Consider the following 20,390-nt stretch of genomic DNA (forward strand, 5'->3'; position numbering starts at 1 on the left):
GATAAGGTTCTCAAGGGAGTGGACATCTCAGGCTATTTCCTTGCCGTTGTCACACATATCTGCTTGCACAATGAGAAACTTGTTTGGCCAACACTCTTGACATTTTAGTATGTCCCAAGAATGAATGTCCCGGAGGTTCAGAAGTCAGTCCCCTGTACTTGGGCAAATTATCTTAAGCCTAAACCTCCTCTCCACCCCCACTTCTAGCTTCCACACCAAGTGACCTGTAAGGCTGCATAAGTAGACAACAATCAGTGAAATGTTCAAAGTTGATGGGAAATAAAATATTCTCTAAATATAGCAGTCTCCTTCTCTCCAGAAACTTGAGATTGGATTTCTCATATATTATTATTATATTACATATAGAGATCATTTTCTGCAATAATATAATCTAGGCCAGCAGTTCCCCCGACCCTTTTCTTGGTTTCAAGATCCATTGATACAATACCATAATCTAGAATAGCCTTTTTGAATTTTTGGTCCCAAGACCATTTTATGCTTTTAAAAAATATTGAGGACTTTGGGGACCCCTTGAAAGGGTCCTGGGAAACCTCATGAGTCTTTAGTTCACATTTTGAGAATCAGTGATCTAGATGGACAAAAATGTTGGCAAAATGTTAACTTTACAAATTCGTAAGTTCTAAACCCCATAGGCTGAAAGTAAATGGCATACATTTAATCAATATGTATTATCGCACAAAGATATTAAAATAAGCATAACATGATTCAAAGCAGTTGTAGAAGTGATTGGAAAGTATCAATATCTATGTGTAAGCACAATGCTAAGTACTTGATATGTAGTAGGCTTTTTTCTTTCTTTTTTTCTTGAGACGGAGTCTTGCTCTGTCACCCAGGCTGGAGTGCAATGGCACGATCTTGCCTCACTGCAACCTCCGCCTCCCGGGTTCAAGTGATTCTCCTGCCTCAGCCTCCCGTGTAGCTAGGATTACAGGTGTGTGCCACCAGTCCTGGCTAATGTTTTGTATTTTTAGTAGAGACGAGGTTTCAACATGTTGGCCAGGCTGGTCTCGAACCCCTGACCTTGTGTTCTGCCCGCCTCAGCCTCCCAAAGTGCTGGGATTACAGGCATGAGCCACCACGCCCAGCTGTAGTAGGCTTTTTTAAAGGTTCTAAGTTGACTTTCACTTCACAATATCTTTCCTTTTTCTCTCATGATCAGGGGAAACATTAAAAGAAGAGACATATCTGTAAAGGTCCTCCAAGGTGATTTATTTATTCTGTGTCCCTGGGTCTGATGCAGTCCCTGGTTTGCAGGTTATCCCATGTTGCCCCTTTCTGTCCATCTCCATCTTCTGTCTCCTGGAGGGCTCACCTGTAGGGACCACGTCAGTGGCCGCCCTGTGATGTCCAGGTGGGTCTAGCCAATGGGGATCCCCAACAGGAGATGAAAGTGAGGTGGGAATATGCATTCCCTGGCTCCTCCCTATGAGGTCAACTTGGGCCCCAGTATCCCCTGCATCCCCATCCCCCTTGTGACTCGTCTCATTGTAAATAAGCTTCCTTGAATTATTCTAACTTGAGGGAGCTGTCAGCTTCCTGGCATTGGCTTGATTGATAATCATTAATCATTACCTATTATTGAAAATTTTAAAGTATCTGCTTTTATCCAGTCATTCATATTTTAAAAATATTTCTTCTTCAGGTAGCTCCTTTAATTTAATTTAATTTTCATTTCTCTTTCCATTGTAGGCCAGTGATGTTATTGCATGTAATCCTGTTTAATTCTTTTCCAACTCCCTGCCCCCACCTATGCAAAGATCTTCCCAAAGGTTAGTTCCTCCCTAATTCATAAAGTTGGGACCATTAACTTCAGGAGCTAATTTTAGGAGGAATTACAGGCCTAGAAGCCCTATTGCTTAAAACTTTGTCACTGACTGTTAATCTTCAAAATCTTCATGGACATTATTTTGGAGCCTGATTTATATCTGGAACTGAGGTCTCAGTAAGGTTAAATGAGCTGTCACTACTACTCAGGCAAAGCTAGAGAAAGCTCTAGAGTCTCAAGGTAGCTTAAAACACAAGGGAACACACTCTGAAGCCATAACTGAGGCTCCTCCTGGCTGTGCTCTATTCCTTTCTTTCATACTCCTGCTCCTAGGCTCTGAATCCAGCTGCATGCTAAAAAGGCCTGTGCCTCTTCTGTAAGCCTGGAAACCATTAGATACCCTAGCTAGCTCCAGGGTCTAATGCCTCTTTCCTTCCTAAGTCACTCTTTCACAGCCTGCACCTCCCCCAACTAACACACATTTTATGCAAAATCAGGATACTGGATACAAGATTCATCCCCATGGGCCCAGCACAGTTTCACTTTGCAGAGGTGAAAGTGGAAATCCAACTCCTGCAGCACAGCTTGCTCAACCCACAAAGCCTTCTTCGGTAGCAGGAACCTGGCCCCACTGCCCCTCTTTCCTTCTCTGCTCACATAGAATCCACATCCCTGGCAGCTTTGGAGGGGAGCTGTGACAACAGGATAGAGTGCTGTCATCCTCCATAATTAGCTAGGCTAGCAAGACTGCTGTAATATCACTACGTTGACAGTGCTCTTGCACCTAATAAATTATTCACGCCACCGAAGTGTAATCGCTGTCACGTTCAAAATAGGTCATTCACGCTAAGGCTGCTGGAGGTGAAAATTTCACAGCAATGGTAACAAATCCAAGAGCTTTGGTTTAAGCAAATCTCCAAAGAAAGTGGCTTCTCCAAGCAATCCCATATTAAATATCTTTTACGGAATCCCGGCTATGTTTTCATTAGCAGCAGCAAGAAGAGACTGAAACAGCTGTCTGCTGGCAGGAGTGAGAGTTGGGGGATGGAAGGCTGTATTTCAGCCTCTTCCTTTCCTGACCCTCCCCCAAAGAGCCTCAAGGGGCTGCTTGAGGAAGATAAATGTGAACACCTGCTCTCGTTTGTTCTCTGCACACAAGACGATGGCTAAGTCACAATGAGGATAAGCCCTGTACATCTAGAAGAGCAAACGTACACAGGCGTCTCTGAGAAGTGCCTCTCAGCTGTGGGGTTTGCATTCACAGAGGAATTCAAGTTCAACAGCTGTAGGCCGTGTGCCCCTGCATTTCATATCCTAATTCACACACATTTGAGCCTCTTCACCACTGAGAATACACTCGCCCTCTTGTCAGCAGTAGATACTATTCGACTCAAGTGCCTGGTGGAATACAAATATTGGACTGGCGATTTTGGTGTTTGGAGAGTTATTGGTGTTGTTACTATGTTATTTTAATGGTTTTTGAGGGTTGTCTTACAGAAGGAAGAACAATTATTCCCCAGAATTAGAATAAAGAGAAGTGATTGAAGATATAACCTGTGGGATTTGAGTTAAAATAAAAGCAAATGTGGTGCCTACTAGCTATTGACTGTTAAATGGATGTGTGACTGATGGAGACAGATAAATCTCCTTTGCAGGGAAAAAGGGAGGGAGCTGAGCACTGGGGCTGATTGCTTGCCAGCCTTCTGTTAGGAACATAGACCAAACACCTCTTTAGGTCTCTTCCAGCTGAGATTCTTTGAATATATGGCCTTGGAGCAAAAGGGCAAGAAATGCAAGCATGTGAACTTGGTATGCATAGCACCAAATGCAGGAGAGCATGTGAAGATAAAGCATTCCCTGATGCATTCCCACAATTATCATGTTTATCAGAACACTGCTTCCCAGGACATTAAGCTCTCAACTTCAAATATTCACCTCCAAGAAGCCTGCTCAGATTAGTCCTTTCCCTCTGATCTTTCCTTAAATTGCCCTTTAGTGTTCTGAACAGTTTGCATTGTATTATTGAACTCGTGGTCTTATGGAACACACCATATAGGTTATATAGCCCAATCCCTATAAGCTAGAGATAAATCTCTGAATAATTTTCTATTATGTATATGCTGCTTTATAGGCAACATTTCAACAACTATTTCCTGAATGTTCGCTATTCTGAGTACTTAGAATGGGACTTCATGAAGTCATCCACAATTTATATGTATACTATAAACTTAACTGTCCAAAACTGGACTCCTGATTCCACATCACAGCAATACCCTTCCTCATCTTAAGTCTACTCCTCCAGCAGCAGTCTTCATTTCAGTAAAGAGCAATGTTATCCTTCCAGATGCTTAGGCCAAAGCCCTGGAATCATCCTTGACCACTTTTTCCCATACCCGCAGTATTCAGCCAGTATCAGGCCAGGTAAGGATCCCATGAGCTCTTCTGGAATATGTCAGTAGTCTCCTAACCTACATTTTCCCCTATTCCCCCATCTTTCTTTCCAAGACAACAGTCAGAATGATCCTTTTGTAAGGTAAATCAGATTGCATTGCTTTGCTCAACACTGGCCAATGGCTCCCCATCTCATAGAGTAAAAACTCAAATCCTTACAGTAACCTATAAGGCTTTACAGGAGCTGAACTCCCCAAAACCTCTTAGATCTCTCTCTCTCTCTTTTTTTTTGAGGAGACAGAGTCTTGCTCTGTCACCCAGGCTGGAGTGCAGTGGCATGATCTCGGCTCACTGCAGCCTCTGCCTCCTGAGCACAAGCAGTTCTCCTGTCTCAGCCTCCTGAGTAATTGGGACTATAGGCACGTGCCACCACACCCAGCTATTTTTTTTTTTTTTTTTAGTAGAGACGCTGTTTCACTATGTTGGCCAGGCCGGTCTCAAATACCTGATCTCAAGTGATCCTCCAGCCTTGGTCTTCCAAAGTGCTAGCATTACAGGCGTGAGCCACCATGCCCGGCCTTAGATCTTCTACCATTCTCTGCCTTGCTCACATTGGTTTCCTTACTATTCCTGGAACACTCTCCCCAGACCTCCATATGTTCAGACCTTGACTTCAAACCTCTGGGCATTTGTCAGTAAAGTCTTCCCTGACCACCATGTCCTATTCTGCCCACCCTGCACTTAATTTTTTCCCATAACACTTATCGCCACCCCCCACCCTGATGTACTGTATTTTTATAGGCTTGTCTATTGTCTGCCTCGCTTCTCTGCAATATAACTTCACAACGCTGGGACTTTGTTATATTCACTGCTGTACCTGAGAGCCAGAATAGAACTGAACCAAGCATGTGGAAGACTTTCAATTGATATTCTTTCTTTCTTTCTTTCTTTTTTTTTTAAATTTGAGACAGAGTCTCACTCTGTCGCCCAGGCTGGAGTGCAATGGCGCAATCTCGGCTCACTGCAACCTCCACCTCCTGGGTTCAAGCAATTCTCTTGCCTCAGCCTCCCGAGTAGCTGGGATTACAGATGTGTGCCACCACGCCCAGCTAAATTTTGTATTTTTTAGTAGAGACGGAGTTTCACCATGTTGGCCAGGCTGGTCTCAAACTCCTGACCTCAAGTGATCCGTCCTCCTCGGCCTCCCAAAGTGCTGGGATTACAGGCATGAGCCACCACGCCTGGCCGATATTCTTTAAATGAATAATAATAAAAAAAAAACTTATTTATATCCCTAAATAGCTCATAAGCTCCCAAGGGAGACACATCTTCTAATTATGCTATTCATCTCTAGAGGAGCCTCAGTAAGTGCTAATCTCAAAGTATTTTTGCAGAGTTCCTAAAACTGATGCCCAGCTAGGAAGAAATTAGTAGCAAGAATCCCATACGTAACTCTCACATACGCTGTTATAAAGGAAACAGTCTTTCTAAGATTGCATCAGATATGCTTAGCCTTGGTCAGCGTCAGCTGCCTAGAACCACTTCTATCTTTTGTGGAAATTCAGTTCCCTACTGTTAAATTTACCTGGCTCAAGAAAAAGCAACTGCTCTGTAGACCCTCAGGAATTGCCTGGTACTTTCCTGTTTTTTTTTTTTGTACCCATTCTGAACTCTTTTTTTTAAAAAAATGTGGTAAGGGGCCAGGCACGGTGGCTCACGCCTGTAATCCCAGCACTTCGGGAGGCCGAGGCAGATGGATCATTTGAGGTTAGGAGTTTGAGACCAGCCTGGCCAATGTGGTGAAACCCTGTCTCTATCAAAAATACAAAAATTAGCCTGGTGTGTTGGCGTGCACCTGTAGTTCCAGCTACTCCAGGAGGCTGAGGCACAAGAATTGCTTGAACCAGGGAGGCAGAGGCTGCAGTGAGCCAAGATGTTGCCATCACACTACAGCCTGTGCAACAGAACAGGACAGTCTCAAAAAAAAAAAAAAAAAAAGGTAAAATACACATAACATAAAATGTACCATCTCAACTGTTTTTAAGTGTATAGTTCAGTAGTGTAAAGTACATTCATACTGTTCTGCACCAAACTCCAGAACTCTCTCATTTTGCAAACCTGAAACTCTATGCCCGTTAAAGCAATTCCCTGCTCTCTCCTCCCCCCAGCCTCTGGCAACCACCATCTATTTATTGTTTCTATAAATTTGATTACTCTTGGTACTTCATAGAAGTGGATTCATACAGTATTTGTCTTTTATGGCTGACTTATTTCACTTAGCATAATGCCCTCAAGGTCCATGCATGTGGTAGCAGGTGTCAGCATTTCATTCTTCTTGCAGGCTGAATAATATTCCATTGTGTGTATATACTGTACTACATTTTGCATGGGTGGATACCTGAGTTGCTTCCACCTTTTGGCTATTGTGAACAATGCTGCTATGAATATGATATACAAGTATCTTTTCAAGATTCTGCTTTTAATTATTTTGGGTATATACCCAGAAGTGGAATTGTTGGATCACCTGGCAATTCTATTTTTAATTTTTTTTAGGAACTGCCATACTGTTTTTTGTAGTGGCTGTACCATTTTATATTCCCACCAAAAGTGGCCAAGAGTTTCCTAACTCTTTTCAATAGCAAGATTTTTCTCCCCCACAGCAAGTTAGAACTGCTCAGAGGCTGGGCGCGGTGGCTTACTCCTGTAATTCCAGCATTTTGGGAGGCTGAGGTGGGTAGATCACTTGAGGCCAGGAGTTTGAGACCAGTCTGGCCAACATGGTGAAATCCCCTCTCTACTAAAAATACAAAATATTAGCCGGGGGCGTGATGGCACATGCCTGTAGTTCCAGCTGCTTGGGAAGCTGAGGCATGAGAATCACTTGAATCTGGGAGGCAGAGGTTGCAGAGAGCCGAGATGGCACTACCGCACTCCAGCCTCAGCGACAGAGTAAGACTCTGTCTCAAAAAAATAAAACAAATAAATAAATAAATAAACAAATAAATAAAGAAGTGCTCAGAAATGCCTCACAGAGCTCAACATTCCTGCCTCTTGTAATGCGTAGCAACCAGGAACCACGCGGCCCCTCTAAATGTGCATGGGTGTGTGTGGCAGTGCTTTTAGCGCTCTCCTGTCGTGTCTGTTTTGAAAAGGCTTTCTTGTTCTTGAATTAACATGCAGGCTGAGCAGACCCACGCTGGTCTGCTTTACAGACATGGGGCAGTGGGCAAGAGCCAGCACTGTTTTGGGATGATCAAAGCTCTGCTAATCCCATGTAATCTCCTAACGTAAGGTAATGCATTTCCAATTTGTGGTTTCTTTGGGATATGCTCCCTGAGGCCTGGCACCATCATTCCTTGGTAAATTGGGACTTGCGTGTGTGTAAAAGCCAAAAAGACAGCTTTGAGTCATGCTTGCCTATCATTCATTATCATGCATTATGGTTAGGTCTAAGGGCTTCAGATCTTGGAGATGTGTGAACTTGAAGCATCACATGGGGGAAAGAAGTCCCTTGAAATGTTGCAGAGGTGTAAATAGAAAAGACCCCTTGGACACTTGCTGTGTGCTATCTTCTTTCACCTGATTTACTGTTGGGCTGAGAGAAAAGATCCTTAGTCTTACGGTGTTTCTCCTTTTATAGGATGTTGCCTTCTGTTCCCTCCCCAACCCAAGGCATTCTGTCTTAGCCACCAATTTTTCATCATCCTTCCAACTGGTATTACAGAGCAATGTAATATAATGACAGATATTCTCTCTAAAAGAGTATTAAAATAACCATAAGAAGGGATAAGTCCCTTCCTACATGGGGCTTTAATAACGATAAGACCCTCCCAGCAGACATGAAAAGGAAGAAAGAGATGATACAAAAGGGGAAGAGGAAGAGAGGATTACAAAACTCTCAATGACCTTAAGATTTGGAAGTTGATGACATAGACTAGAGTTGGCAGGCTTTTTCTGTAAAAAGCTAGATAAATAGTTTAGGCTTTGTGGGCCAAGTGATAAAAATGAGGAAATTTTATAAATATATATAACAAGAAAGAAAATAAAATTTCACATACTGTTATTGACAAAATTCAAAATATAATTGAGTACTCTAAAAAATGGCCTAGTAAGGAGAAGAATGGAATTCTTTTCCTTTGGGATAATGTTTTGCTTAATTGAGATTCTAGGTTAGTGATCCCTATCACCAAATTAACTGCAAATGTTCATCTGTAAAAAACCATTCTTATCTTGCAGGTAGTTGGCTGGATCTGGCCTGAGGCCATGACTTATCCGTTTCTGCCTAGACCAAGAGCAGTGCAGAAAGCCACTGACTCACTGTGTGCAGTTCTCAGTGTTACCTGGTGGGTCATAAAGGCATAAACACCTATCTTTCAGGGTGTATTATCAATATTAGGAAGACTCACGGGGCTATCTCTGTCTACTGCATTGTAGTCCTTGTTGTAAAGGACAAGCTGTGTTGTCTTTTTGCATAGGGCAGATGATGCTTCTGACCCACCATCAGTTGCCTTTCCAGAAGTGTAGAGAATTTAGGTTCAGGCTGGGCGTGGTGGGTCATGCCTGTAATCCCAGCACTTTGGGAAGCCGAGGTGGGTGGATCAGGAGGTCAAGAGATCGAGACCATCCTGGCCAACATGGTGAAACCCCGTCTCTATTAAAAATACAAAAATTAGCTGGGTGTGGTGGCACATGCCTGTAATCCCAACTACTCAGGAGGCTGAGGCAGGAGAATCGCTTGAACCCAGGAGGCGGAGGTTGCAGTGAACCAAGATTGCACCACTGTACTCCAGCCTGGTGACAGAGTGAGACTCCATCTCAAAAAAAAAAAAAAAAAAAAAATTTGGTTCATCCATTTTTGGTCTATTCTGCTGCAGCTGGTACTGTTTTCAACCTAACCAACTAATTATGTGCCCTCTCATAACTTTTATGAGTAGCACTCAATAAATATTTGTTAATGAGCGCACAGAGGATTGATTCTATTCACTCTTTCTCTGCCCCATGTACATGTAGTATTATTATGAAGCAACTGAGCTAATATTTGTCCTGTACATTTGTATAAAATTAATGTTTACACACAAGTACACATAAACAGCTTATCTTTTTTTCAGGAAGTTTTACCACTGAAAATATTTTTAAAACAATGGAATCTAAAACAAAAACAAAACACCACTAGAGGGAACATTGTAGAGGCTTCATTTAAAATCTTAATTGCTATCCTAAAATACTTAATATATACAACATTAAAGTTTTCAGTGGGTGTTATCTTTAAATTAGAAATGTTTTAACAAATACAGAAAGTTCAGCTTTTCTCAGATTACGTTTTTAAAAGAACTCTGTAAAGTGGTGATGGGGGAGGCAGTGCCTCTGATGTGTTTACCACAAGTAAATATTTACTCAGGAAATAGGTCCTGCATACTGTTAAAGATACGGTTGAAGATATGATTTTCACCTCCAGCATTTCTGGAGGAGGCAAGGGGCCCCTCTACACAATAAAACTGCCATAGTACGTGTTTCTCCCTTGGATACCCAGAGAATTTTCAGGCGGAGACCAGATTGATTAAAGCAATAGCACATGGGTAAGTAATCATGTATGTATTCTGTGCCAAGCAATGGGGTTATTCTCAGCCCTGCCTTGGTCACATGGTGGAGATCAGATAGCAACCAGGTTTGCTAATTCATGAGCCAGAGGTACCTCTATATTTTCAGGAAAGCGTTTGAGGTGAGCAGTCGCGATAGCTCTGCTTTAATCAACTGTGTCTTTTATTAAGCCAGCTCTTCCTAACAAAGGCCAGGAATAGAAGAGGGGAATTGTATAGACTTGGGGGGCTGAGACAGCTGAGAAAATCGCTGTTACATAATGACTGATATTTATGTAGTAAACCCTTATGGTTTTCAAGTATATCATACATTATCGTCCTTTAAACGCAGCAGTTTTTTGAGTGGTTCATCATCATGATCATCATCATCATCATCATCACCATCATCAGCAGCAGCAGCATCATCAGCATCATCATCTTCACCATTACCATCATCACCACCACCATCATCATCACCACCACCACCATGATTATTATAATCATCATCATCTCACTACCACCACCATCACCACCACCACCACCACCACGATTATTATAATCATCATCATCTCACTACCACCACCACAACTACAATCACCACCACCAGCACAACTACAATCACCACTACCACCATCACTACCACCAGCACCACTACAACTACAATCACCACCATCACCACCACCACCACAACTACAATCACCACCACCACCACTACAACTACAGTCACCACCACCATCACCACCACCACCAAAACTACAATCACTACCACCATCACCACCACCACCACCACAACTACAATCACTACCACCATCACCACCACCACCATCATCATCGTGATTATCATCATCATCACCTCACCACCACTACCATCACCACCACCACCACTACAACTACAACCACCACCACCATCACCATCATCGTGAATATCATCATCACCTCACCACCACTACCATCACCACCACCACCACTACAACTACCACCACCACCACCATCACCATCATCGTGAATATCATCATCATCACCTCACCACCACTACCATCATCACCACCACCACTACAACTACAACCACCACCACCATCATCACCACCATCACCATCATCGTGAATATCATCATCATCACCTCACCACCACTACCATCACCACCACCACCACTACAACTATAACTATCACCACCATTATCACCACCACCATCATCAACATTATCATCATAATCATCATCACCATAACCACCACTACAACCATCACCACCATCACCATCATAACCAATACCACTACCACCACTATCATCATCATGATTATTATCATCATCACCTTACCACCACCACCATTATCATTATCTCTATAACCGCTATCACCACCATCATCACTACCACCAGTCCAACCACTACCGCCACCACCACCATCATCATCAATATCATCATAATCATCATCACCATTACCACCACTACAACCACCACTACCATCACCTTTATTATCATCATTTTCACTGGAAAAAGGGAATTGAATCTTCTCAGGGGTTAGGTAATTTGCCTAAAGCCAAACAACTAGTAAGTTGAACTAGGTTTTATGAGTTCAAATATTTTGCTCATTCCACAGCATATATGCTACTTTCCCTCAGTTTGGAAGTCTGGAAGCTAAAAATCAAAGATTTAAAAACAACAATGGCTTCAGAATTTCTGTATGCAAAGTACCCAATACAGCAATATGGTTAGAAAAGGGGTCTGGGCCTTCTCTAGAAGCTGTTTGCAGAGCAACACGTGATTTTTTACTCAGATTGTAGAATGCAGACCACGCAAAACTGCAATGTTTTCTTTAAAAAGCTTTCTATTACGCTTTCTATTAAGATTAAACATTTTAATTGATTTTTCAGTTTTTAGAGATGCTTGTGGAGATTAATAGGGGTGTGAGTCATGCCCTACCTCAAAAACATTCTTGGTATCCCTCAGCATATGAACCACAAGTTGAAGGAGAAGAGTTTGTTTTTCCTAATATTTTAGTCACGTAATTTATCTGAAGGCAGTTAAGAGAGTTAAGAGTGCCTTCCACAAATCATATCTGCTTATTTGAGTCTTTGGTATATTTTCTTTAAATACCATTCTACGAGTGTATTTTGCTGTTATAAATAGAAAGAAAATTCCCACCATAGAAAATGTTTTCATATTTATTCTCTCTCAGAGATTTCTGAAGTTCAATTTATAGAGAATAAAAAAATTATACTCAAAGGCTCAGCCAGCTGACTCATCTTGTGATCTGAAAGGCAAGTTATCTTTTTGTTACTTCTTACACTGAATGAACAGTTTAGAATGAAGTCAAGAGGGAGAAGGGACCAGCTGCTCTTACGCTGTTGCTGTGTGAGTGGTATAGTATAAATATTTAAACCTTTAACTCCCAATAATTCAAAGGCAAAGAAAGAAAAATCTGTGGAGAAAAGTAGCACCATAACCTCATCACTTTCCGGAAGGCAGCAACGTCTTTCTTCTCTTTATTTTATTTAGAAATAATTGCTGTCTAGGACTAAACTTGTAATATAGCCACAGACGAAATAACCCCAGGATCTCTTCTCTGTTTAGAGGTTCTCTATTAATGAAAATCTTTACAAAGCTAGATCCGAGTGTGTTCTCTCTTCCTCAGTTTGGAAAAGAGACACCTTACCCACCCCAAAAAGTTCCCATGTTTCTCACATTTATATTTTAAGTTTCAAGAGTTTTACTTTGTATCCATCACTGTGTCTTTAAGTATCTTCTGCGTGAGGCATTTTTTAAGCAAACTGAGACATGAAAAAATTGAAGATAGAGAAAGCCAACATGTGAAAGAATGATGACATAAATTATTTATTAATTTGCTTTCTGGAGAAACACTGCCCATTATATCTGGCTTTTGATTGCTATCACAGCATAGGTCAAAATCTTTCTCTTAAAAATATCTGAAAAGGATAAACTAAATTGTTCTTTTTTTTTTTTTGGAAGGAATATTCTAAATGATAAGATATGCTCTGGCTACACAGCACAAAGTAAAGATGGTTTTTAGCTTACATGATCTGATTTGTCTGTCAACAAGAATCGAACAGTTCAGGCTCTTGACACGTCCCTCTTCAGCCTAGGGTGTGCAGATGCTATGGAATCATCACCCTCATAGTCAGCCAAGCACAACCACATTTCAGGGTCCCAGAAACTAGCACCCGGCACAGCCTGGACCATACTGAATGATGAGGAAGTACAAGAGAGTTTACTGTCTCATTAGCACCTGCATTTCTAGTTTCATTTTCTTCTTTCCATTTTCACTTTCTAGGACCATTTACTAGTTCTTTTTCTTGCTCTCCAACTTTTCTCTGTCCTTCTGGTACTTGAAAGTCACTTTAATTTGTCTCAACTAATACCTTTTCTCCTTTAAAATATCTTCCAAAATCAACTGAATTTTAAACATTTTAGTTAAACATCACAGCTTTTGGCAGATAATTAGTAGACAAAATTTTGCCATCCGAAAATAAATGAGAAGTTGAATAAACTGACATTTGCTTAGCACAATAAAATATAGAAGGCAGGCTGAGCATGGTGGCTTACGCTTGTAATCCCAGCACTTGGAGGGGCCTAGGTGGGAGGATCACTTAAGGCAAGGAGTTTGAGACCAACCTGGGCAACATAGTGAGAGGCTGGCTTTATGGAAAAAATTAAAAAATTAGCTGGATATGGTGGTGCACACCTGTAGTCCCAGCTACTTGGAGGCTGAGGCAGGAGGATCCCTTGAGCCCAGGAAGTTGAGGCTGCAGTGAGCTGCAATCACACCACTGCACTTCAGCCTGGGTGATAGAGCGAGAGCCTGTCTCTTGAAAAAATACAGGAGGCATAGTTAGCCAGATAAATCACATCTTTTTAATAAATATGTTGGCTTGTGTAAGTGAAGTGGCTTCTATCAAAAAGAGAGGTGGGAGTGCAACCCTCCAAATTTATTTTAATATTTTGGTCACAAAAACTACACATTTCTTTTTCTTTGTTTAAATTGTCATAGCTACAATGAGTATGCATGTACTTTTAGTTTTCAACTCAAGCCCTATAGAAGACATATTCTAGTATATCTTACACACATCATTCCTAAAAAGTTAAGACTTGGCTTGCTGCTCATAGAGATATTAAAATAAACATCTAAAATGTTTTACTTGTAGTTTTGGGCCCCTTTTGGCATTGGCCTGATCTAAACAGGTTACCCTGAGGTCACTGGGGGCCATAAATCAGGGGGGTGGACTGGTGGCTAAGACAGCCTGCATAGCTTTAGTGCAATGTGCTATTTTAGTTTATGCCCCTGCAATGACACCATCTCTTTGGCACCAGCCAAAGAAAGCTTCCTAGACATCTATGGGAAGAGAATGTTTTGCAGTAATCCAAGGCAGAGGTCACACAAGCATGAATTACTGTGGGGAGGTCTTTGTCTGCTCCAGACCCTGGGACAAATAAAGTAGGGAAAGTGACTTCCAACTAAAGCATTTATCCAGGAATTCGGGGGTGGAAATTGATCCAAGCAATCTTGGCAAATTGTGAAAGCAAAGAGTGACCAATTCTTTTCAACCCAGGAAACTAGGGCAGCCTCTTTCTGCCCCTTTTCCAATCCCATTATTGGGTCCACTTGAGAAACCCAGATATTTTTTGAGAAAGATTCAGCATAGTTAAACAGCAATGCTTGTATTTATTTATGTTATAAAATGTGGCATAATCACACAAAAATCTCCAATCCTCTCTAGCCAAGGCTCATATACTTTTACATTTGATTTCTCTTACTTTTTCCATGGAGGGTATGACTTAACCAGTCTGAACTTTCAACATTTACTAGTTTTGTACATAATATGAATTTAATTGCTTTTTTCCCCTTTCTTCTTTCTATTAATTTTGGAAGGAGCAAATACAATTCAGGAAACAATATCAAAATATTCCAGATTATACCAGATTGCATAATTATTTACCTATTAAAAGAAAAATACTACCTTGGTTTTGTAAACAGCCTACATGGAAAGACAAAAAAAAAAAAATAGGTATTTATCCTAATTACAATTCTTTTTTTTTTGTTAAGTGTTTTGTAGTCTTCTTGCTCCCTCTGACCTGAAGTTCCCTTTGAAAAGGAAAAAGTGCTAACTTACTTGGCTTGGAGAAAGGAGAGAGGCTTGGTTCAAAAGTGACTGGCAATTTTTTTCCAACCAGCTGTTAGTCTCCTTAAGAGCAACAGGCAGCTAATGGTTGAATGGACTTCCTTTTGCCAGTTCATCTCCATCTGGGAGAGTTCCCCTCCTTTGTGGAGGTTGAAACAACTTTCTCAGACACAGTTATCCAGGACAGAAGTATTCTCATGCTCAGTTGCACTCTACCAGCTCTGGGGGACATTTGAAAATCTGACAAATGCTTTGTAGTTTCTTGTGATCTTCAAGCATAATCTTAAAAGGCATGTAAGTGTCCAGGAAATACAAGAACCTGAGAAATACTTTGCACACTTACTGTGAACTTGGGGTGTTTTATTATTCTAATCATTGCACCTGACAAAAGATTACTGAGCAGTGCTGAAAATGGAGGCGGGGCGGGTTGCGTTTCTAAGGAAAGAAGCAATTGTAGCTTTAACTTGTGCCAAGGAGTAATTTTGGCTGCTAAAATACTTACTGACCACCACCTGGTGAGCCGTTTGCTCCCACACGTGAATTCTGTTCTGTTCTTGAAAGCAGGATAGGAACCTACACTGTGCATGGCCCTTTTTTCCTTTTTTCAATTGTCATCATCATTGTCATCATCATCATCAGCAGCAGCAGCAGCAGCATTGTTGTAGTCATTACCATTATTACCCATCCAGTTATTTCCACTAACACTGACCAGACTGGCTGTCAAGATCACACAGTGACAAAACAGATGAAAGCCCTTTAATTTGATAAGTTTGAAACAACAATGGGAAAAGAGTCTGTAAGGCTAACTACTGGTTTTTCACTACCTTGATAATCAAATGAATCATTTCTCCAGGAAAGATTAAGCCTACTTGATAGTAACCATTTTCTAAATGACATGATGATGTTGTTAGGAAAGCAAACTTAAGACTGTGTGTGTGTGTGTGTGTGTGTGTGTGTGTGTGTATAAGAGAGAGAAAAAGAGAGAGAAGAAACAGACAGGCAGAGACAGAGAGAGAACAGACATTGGGATTTGCAGTGTGTAGGTGAATGCCTTTTCTTTCTCTTTGTCTCTCTTTCTCTTTCTCTCTCACTATATGCAACCCTGTTTTAGAACAAGAGCAGTTACACACCAATGCTCCGAAGTTCTGTGAACCTTAACATTTCCTTTAACCACAAAAAACAATTGCTGAAGCAAACAGGATCTCAGAAAGGCAGTTTAAAAAATACATTGTGAGGATGACTCATTGACTCATTTTTTTTCTTCCCAGATCTTTATAGTGTCCATATATCTAAATGGATTTATATATACTTTTAAGCAAATGCACCTAAATTCTAAATCTGTGTAACCTCTAGGAGAAAGGGATCTTAAAAATGTGTCAATTTCAAGGAAACATAGTTGCCCTAATAACAAGCTTCTGGGCATTTTCCTTTTTTTATGTTACGGAAAACTCATTGTACCAAAAGCTTTCTGCTTAGGCATGTTAAGTGAGCTGAAAGTATGCGTGAATCCTAGAACAAGCATGAACTTTTATAGGTAGATACATCATTTTGAAGTAAATACTGGAGACTGGGTAGTAGAATGCTCAGAGAATGTGTAATCAGTCCCCTTGTTTCAGAAGAAGAATGAGGCTCAAAGAGGATAAATGACTTGCCCAAGATCCTCCAGCTATACCACAGCAGGGGCAAGGCTACAACTCAGACTCCTAACAACTTGTTCAGTGCTATATCTGCCACGTTAAACCTCTGAAAAGTTATTTATAAACTGAAGTTCTGTAAATAAGTCCTATTTTGAATCTGAGGTTAACCAGACGTGAAAAAATGGTCACTATTCTATAAACCCATTTTTGTAAATAGACAATAGGGATTCATATGTATTAAGTACTGACCACTATTCTAAAAGCTTTCCCTATCATAACACCTAAGCCAAACACAGCCATATGAGGTTTGGACTCCATTTTATAAGTGAGTAAACTGAGGCACAGAGAGATTAGGTAACCTGCTTAAGGTCATAAGTGAATTGGTTGGCAAAGCCTAGACCATGCAATTCCAGAGCTGAAGCTTTTGACTGTTACCCCACGCAGAGCTTGCTTAAAATGAGGCAGCAGCTGGACATGCTTTCACATAAATTGCCAAACATGAGCCACGGCTCTGAAAACTGAATAAAAATACACTGGATGTTGGCCTTGCAAGGATTTTCTCTTTAATCTTTAGGGATTAAGTTAAATGACATAATCAGTTTGGAAAAGATAAAGCATACCACATTGACGTGCAACGCAAACATTATGCATCTGCTATGAAGACAATCTGTACAACCGATAGGTATTACTGTCCCACTTCACCATTGAGGAGATCAAAGTTAGCTTGTATGGGTACCACGAAGCAGAACCAGAATTTGAGTCTGAATCTCGTTTGACTCCCAACTTATCAACCTGCACTACCTCCCTCACTTCCCACCTCAGAGCTAGCTGGTTACCTAGCTACCTGGAACCTGGGGAACTCAGCCATTCCACTACAACATGGTTAGTGAGGTTACAATAATCACCTTGGAAATGATGAATGCTCAGGAGAGAGAACACACAGGTTCATCCAGCCCTGCTTGGTCTTAACGCTTCCCTTCAGGATGGGGCCACGCGTAATCCAGAGTGCACTGCATCAGCCTATAGAGGGCGCTCTTAAGTATCATAGCCAGATGTAAAAGAGCAAAATTCCTATAGGCAAAGAAATGTGGGCTGGGCGTTTTGGAATGCCATTCCTGGAGGGAGGTGTGGGTGAATGATTGCCAATTTTTCCGTTCTAAGCTTATCTTCATAGTTGTAAGCATTTTTCAGATCCTAAAAGGAGTTAGTATCTAAGTATAAATTTTCTCTTTAAGGTGTTTGCTTAAAGAGGAAACATCTTTAAGAAGTGAAAGCTGAAGAATGGGGCCTAAGATCAAACTTCGAGGTGTTGGTGGCTCTAAACGCCTGCCATCAAAGTAACACAACAGAATGATAATTTGGTAAACAGCAGCAAAGCTCAATAGATATTCTTCAAATTGATTTAAGTTGTGATAAAAACCCAACTTATGATTTTAAATATTTCTGTAGCTAGAACAACATAGCAGAAAGACAACATCAAAATATTAACAATGATTACATTCTACATGACTAGATTACAAGGGGTTCTTTGTGACACTCTAATTTTTCTTCAGCGAACTTGTATTGCTTGGGTAATTACACATACACAAAAACCTTACTACTGCTCCTTTTAAAAAATTACTGAATAGAGTTTTTTTAAAAAATTGCTAGATGTAGTTTCTTGAGGAAAATAACCAAATTCACGAGATTCTTGAGTCCTAATTTCCTTTATTTAGGCGGCTCCAAATTCTAAAAAAGCTTTTGCCTATAGCCCAATCTCATAGGCAGCATTTGAACAAAACATCCATCCAATGACTAGATCATCCCTTTAAAATTGCAACCTTTACAGTTAAATTCCAGTGGATAGGTCAAGTCATGGAAAAGCAGCAAGATAACAGAAAACTGAGCAGTGCCAATGGGGATTGGAAGCTACCAGGGCTCCAGTATCCCGACTTGGGAAAAAAGAAAATTGGAAAAGGGAATGGAGGGTTGGAGTGCCAAGTATGTGTGAGGAAGAGTAAGAGAGAAGGACCCAGGCCGGGCATGGTAGCTCACGCCTGTAATCCCAGCACTTTGGGGGGCTAAGGAGGGTGGATCGCCTGAAGTCAGGATTTCAAGACCAGCCTGGCCAATATGGCAAAATCCCATCTCTACTAAAAATACAAAAATTAGCTGGGCATGGTGGTGGGCGCCTGTAGTCCCAGCTACTTGGGAGGCTGAGGCAGGAGAATGACTTGAACCCGGGAGACGGAGGTTGCAGTGAGCTGAGATTGCACCACTGCACTCCAGCCTGAGCAACAGAGCAAGACTCTGTCTCAAAAAACAACAAAAAAAAAAAAAAAAAAAAGAGAAGGACCGAGAGAAAGATAGACAGAGAGAGAGAGAGAGAGAAAGAGAGAAGTGCAAATCAAAGCAACATGGTACCATGAAAAACCACTCCTGGTCCATTTGTTTAACTTCTTCCCTAGCAGCCCTGCTGTGCTCAAACCACTGTGACAGGCTTTCCTTAAGGTGTTAGACAAGAGATAGCACAGAAGAGAGACAAGGCAAAAAATTTAGTACTATTTTCCAGCCTAAACTAAACCTTTATTTTAGTCATGACTTTAAAAAATGTATTTGCGGGAATGACTCAACCCCTTGTTTCACCCCTTGCCTTGTGTATTCCTTCAGTGCCTAAGTTGATACTTGCAGCCACTACCTCACTCAGGATGCTTTGCTTTTATCATTTCAAAATACTCAAGTCCTTGCCCAAGCTGGGCAAAAGTGTCCAGTGGTGTCAAAACAAAGCAAAGCAGACCAGAGAGCCTCCTGCCAGAAAGATGCATTTACCTTCACCAAAAACATCATCCTCTTCATCGACCAGGAGCTCCTCAGCATCAAAAAACTGCATCTTGGAGAGGACAGGCGCGAGAAGCAGCAGGCAGCAGCCCCGGCAGTCTCAGCAGTCACACTGCCAACCGAGGTGATTTCCTTTCCTTGGGTTGCCCAAGCCCTCTGGAGGGCAGCTTCCGCATCTGCCCTGAAGAAAGCAGTTTCATTCATATGAATAGGCTTCTTGAGCCTTGTGAAGAGTGAATCCCATGTGGGGTAATTCTCACCACTGAGGAGAAAGAATTTTTTGAAGAGGGCTGCAGATCTGGTTGGATGTGAATACAGATATCACTCAAAGTCTGAATGCAATGAATTCTATTCCAAAGCAACAACTTTCATATTTCCTTAAAGAGGAAGGTGGGTGCTTAACTTTCTTGCTTATGAATTTGAACACAATGGGTTCTGTTGAAAGAGGGAGTTCATATTTCTCATATCTTGGTTTTGCTTCAATGACAATTTATCTGAAAGTAAAGCAAGCCACTATGTTAAACCAAAGCAGGCATTTAGAGGACAGAGCTTTTATTTTGCTCAGTAATAGTTGCATTTTTCTTTTCTTTTCTTTTCTTTTTTTCAAACCTCTTGCATTTAAGGATTGGAAACTTTACAGCATTTAAACCAAACTGAACCATATCTAGGCTTTATGTGGCTCGATTAAATCTATCGTCAATGAATAGATAACTGGTTTTGGTCAAACATCTTGCATTTCACAATATTTACTCAGTTTGATACTTCAGACTGTATCACTAAAGGAGAAAGAAGAAAATGTAACTCAAAAAGCAGTCCTCCCAAAGGGATGAGTGAACACTGAGCTTCTACGCGAGCACCATTGGCTGGCATCACCATATCGAGCTACCCAACGTGTGCCAAATTCTGTATGGCTGCACAAACAAACACACATCTCTCTGAGTAATACTGAGACTTCATTTCGGGGTTTCCCAGAGCACTCCACTGTGTTGTAAGATCTCTTAGGTGGCCAGAAGCTTAGAAAATGCAAATGGAGATGACAGTGAGGAGCT

At 41.2% G+C, this 20,390-nt stretch overlaps 1 protein-coding gene across 9 annotated transcripts in view; it reads right to left on the reverse strand.

The window, feature by feature from the left end:
• RIPOR2 (RHO family interacting cell polarization regulator 2) overlaps positions 1-19,462 on the reverse strand; it is a 125,835-nt gene extending 106,373 nt beyond the window's left edge. For 2 of the 9 annotated variants that reach the window (XM_034961558.4, XM_008976806.6), the window contains exon 1: positions 19,333-19,461. In XM_034961558.4, coding sequence (XP_034817449.3) covers positions 19,333-19,393 — 61 coding nt within the window. In that variant the 5' untranslated portion in view covers positions 19,394-19,461. Of the gene's footprint in view, positions 1-15,389; positions 15,498-17,144; positions 17,367-19,332 lie in introns of those variants that run through there. The other 7 variants (XM_003823206.7, XM_055113229.2, XM_055113231.2 and 4 more) reach the window with 7 other exon arrangements.
• Positions 19,463-20,390: the final 928 nt, after the last annotated feature.

Source organism: Pan paniscus, chromosome 5, assembly GCF_029289425.2.
Source record: "Pan paniscus chromosome 5, NHGRI_mPanPan1-v2.0_pri, whole genome shotgun sequence".
In the NCBI taxonomy this organism is placed as follows: domain Eukaryota; kingdom Metazoa; phylum Chordata; class Mammalia; order Primates; family Hominidae; genus Pan; species Pan paniscus.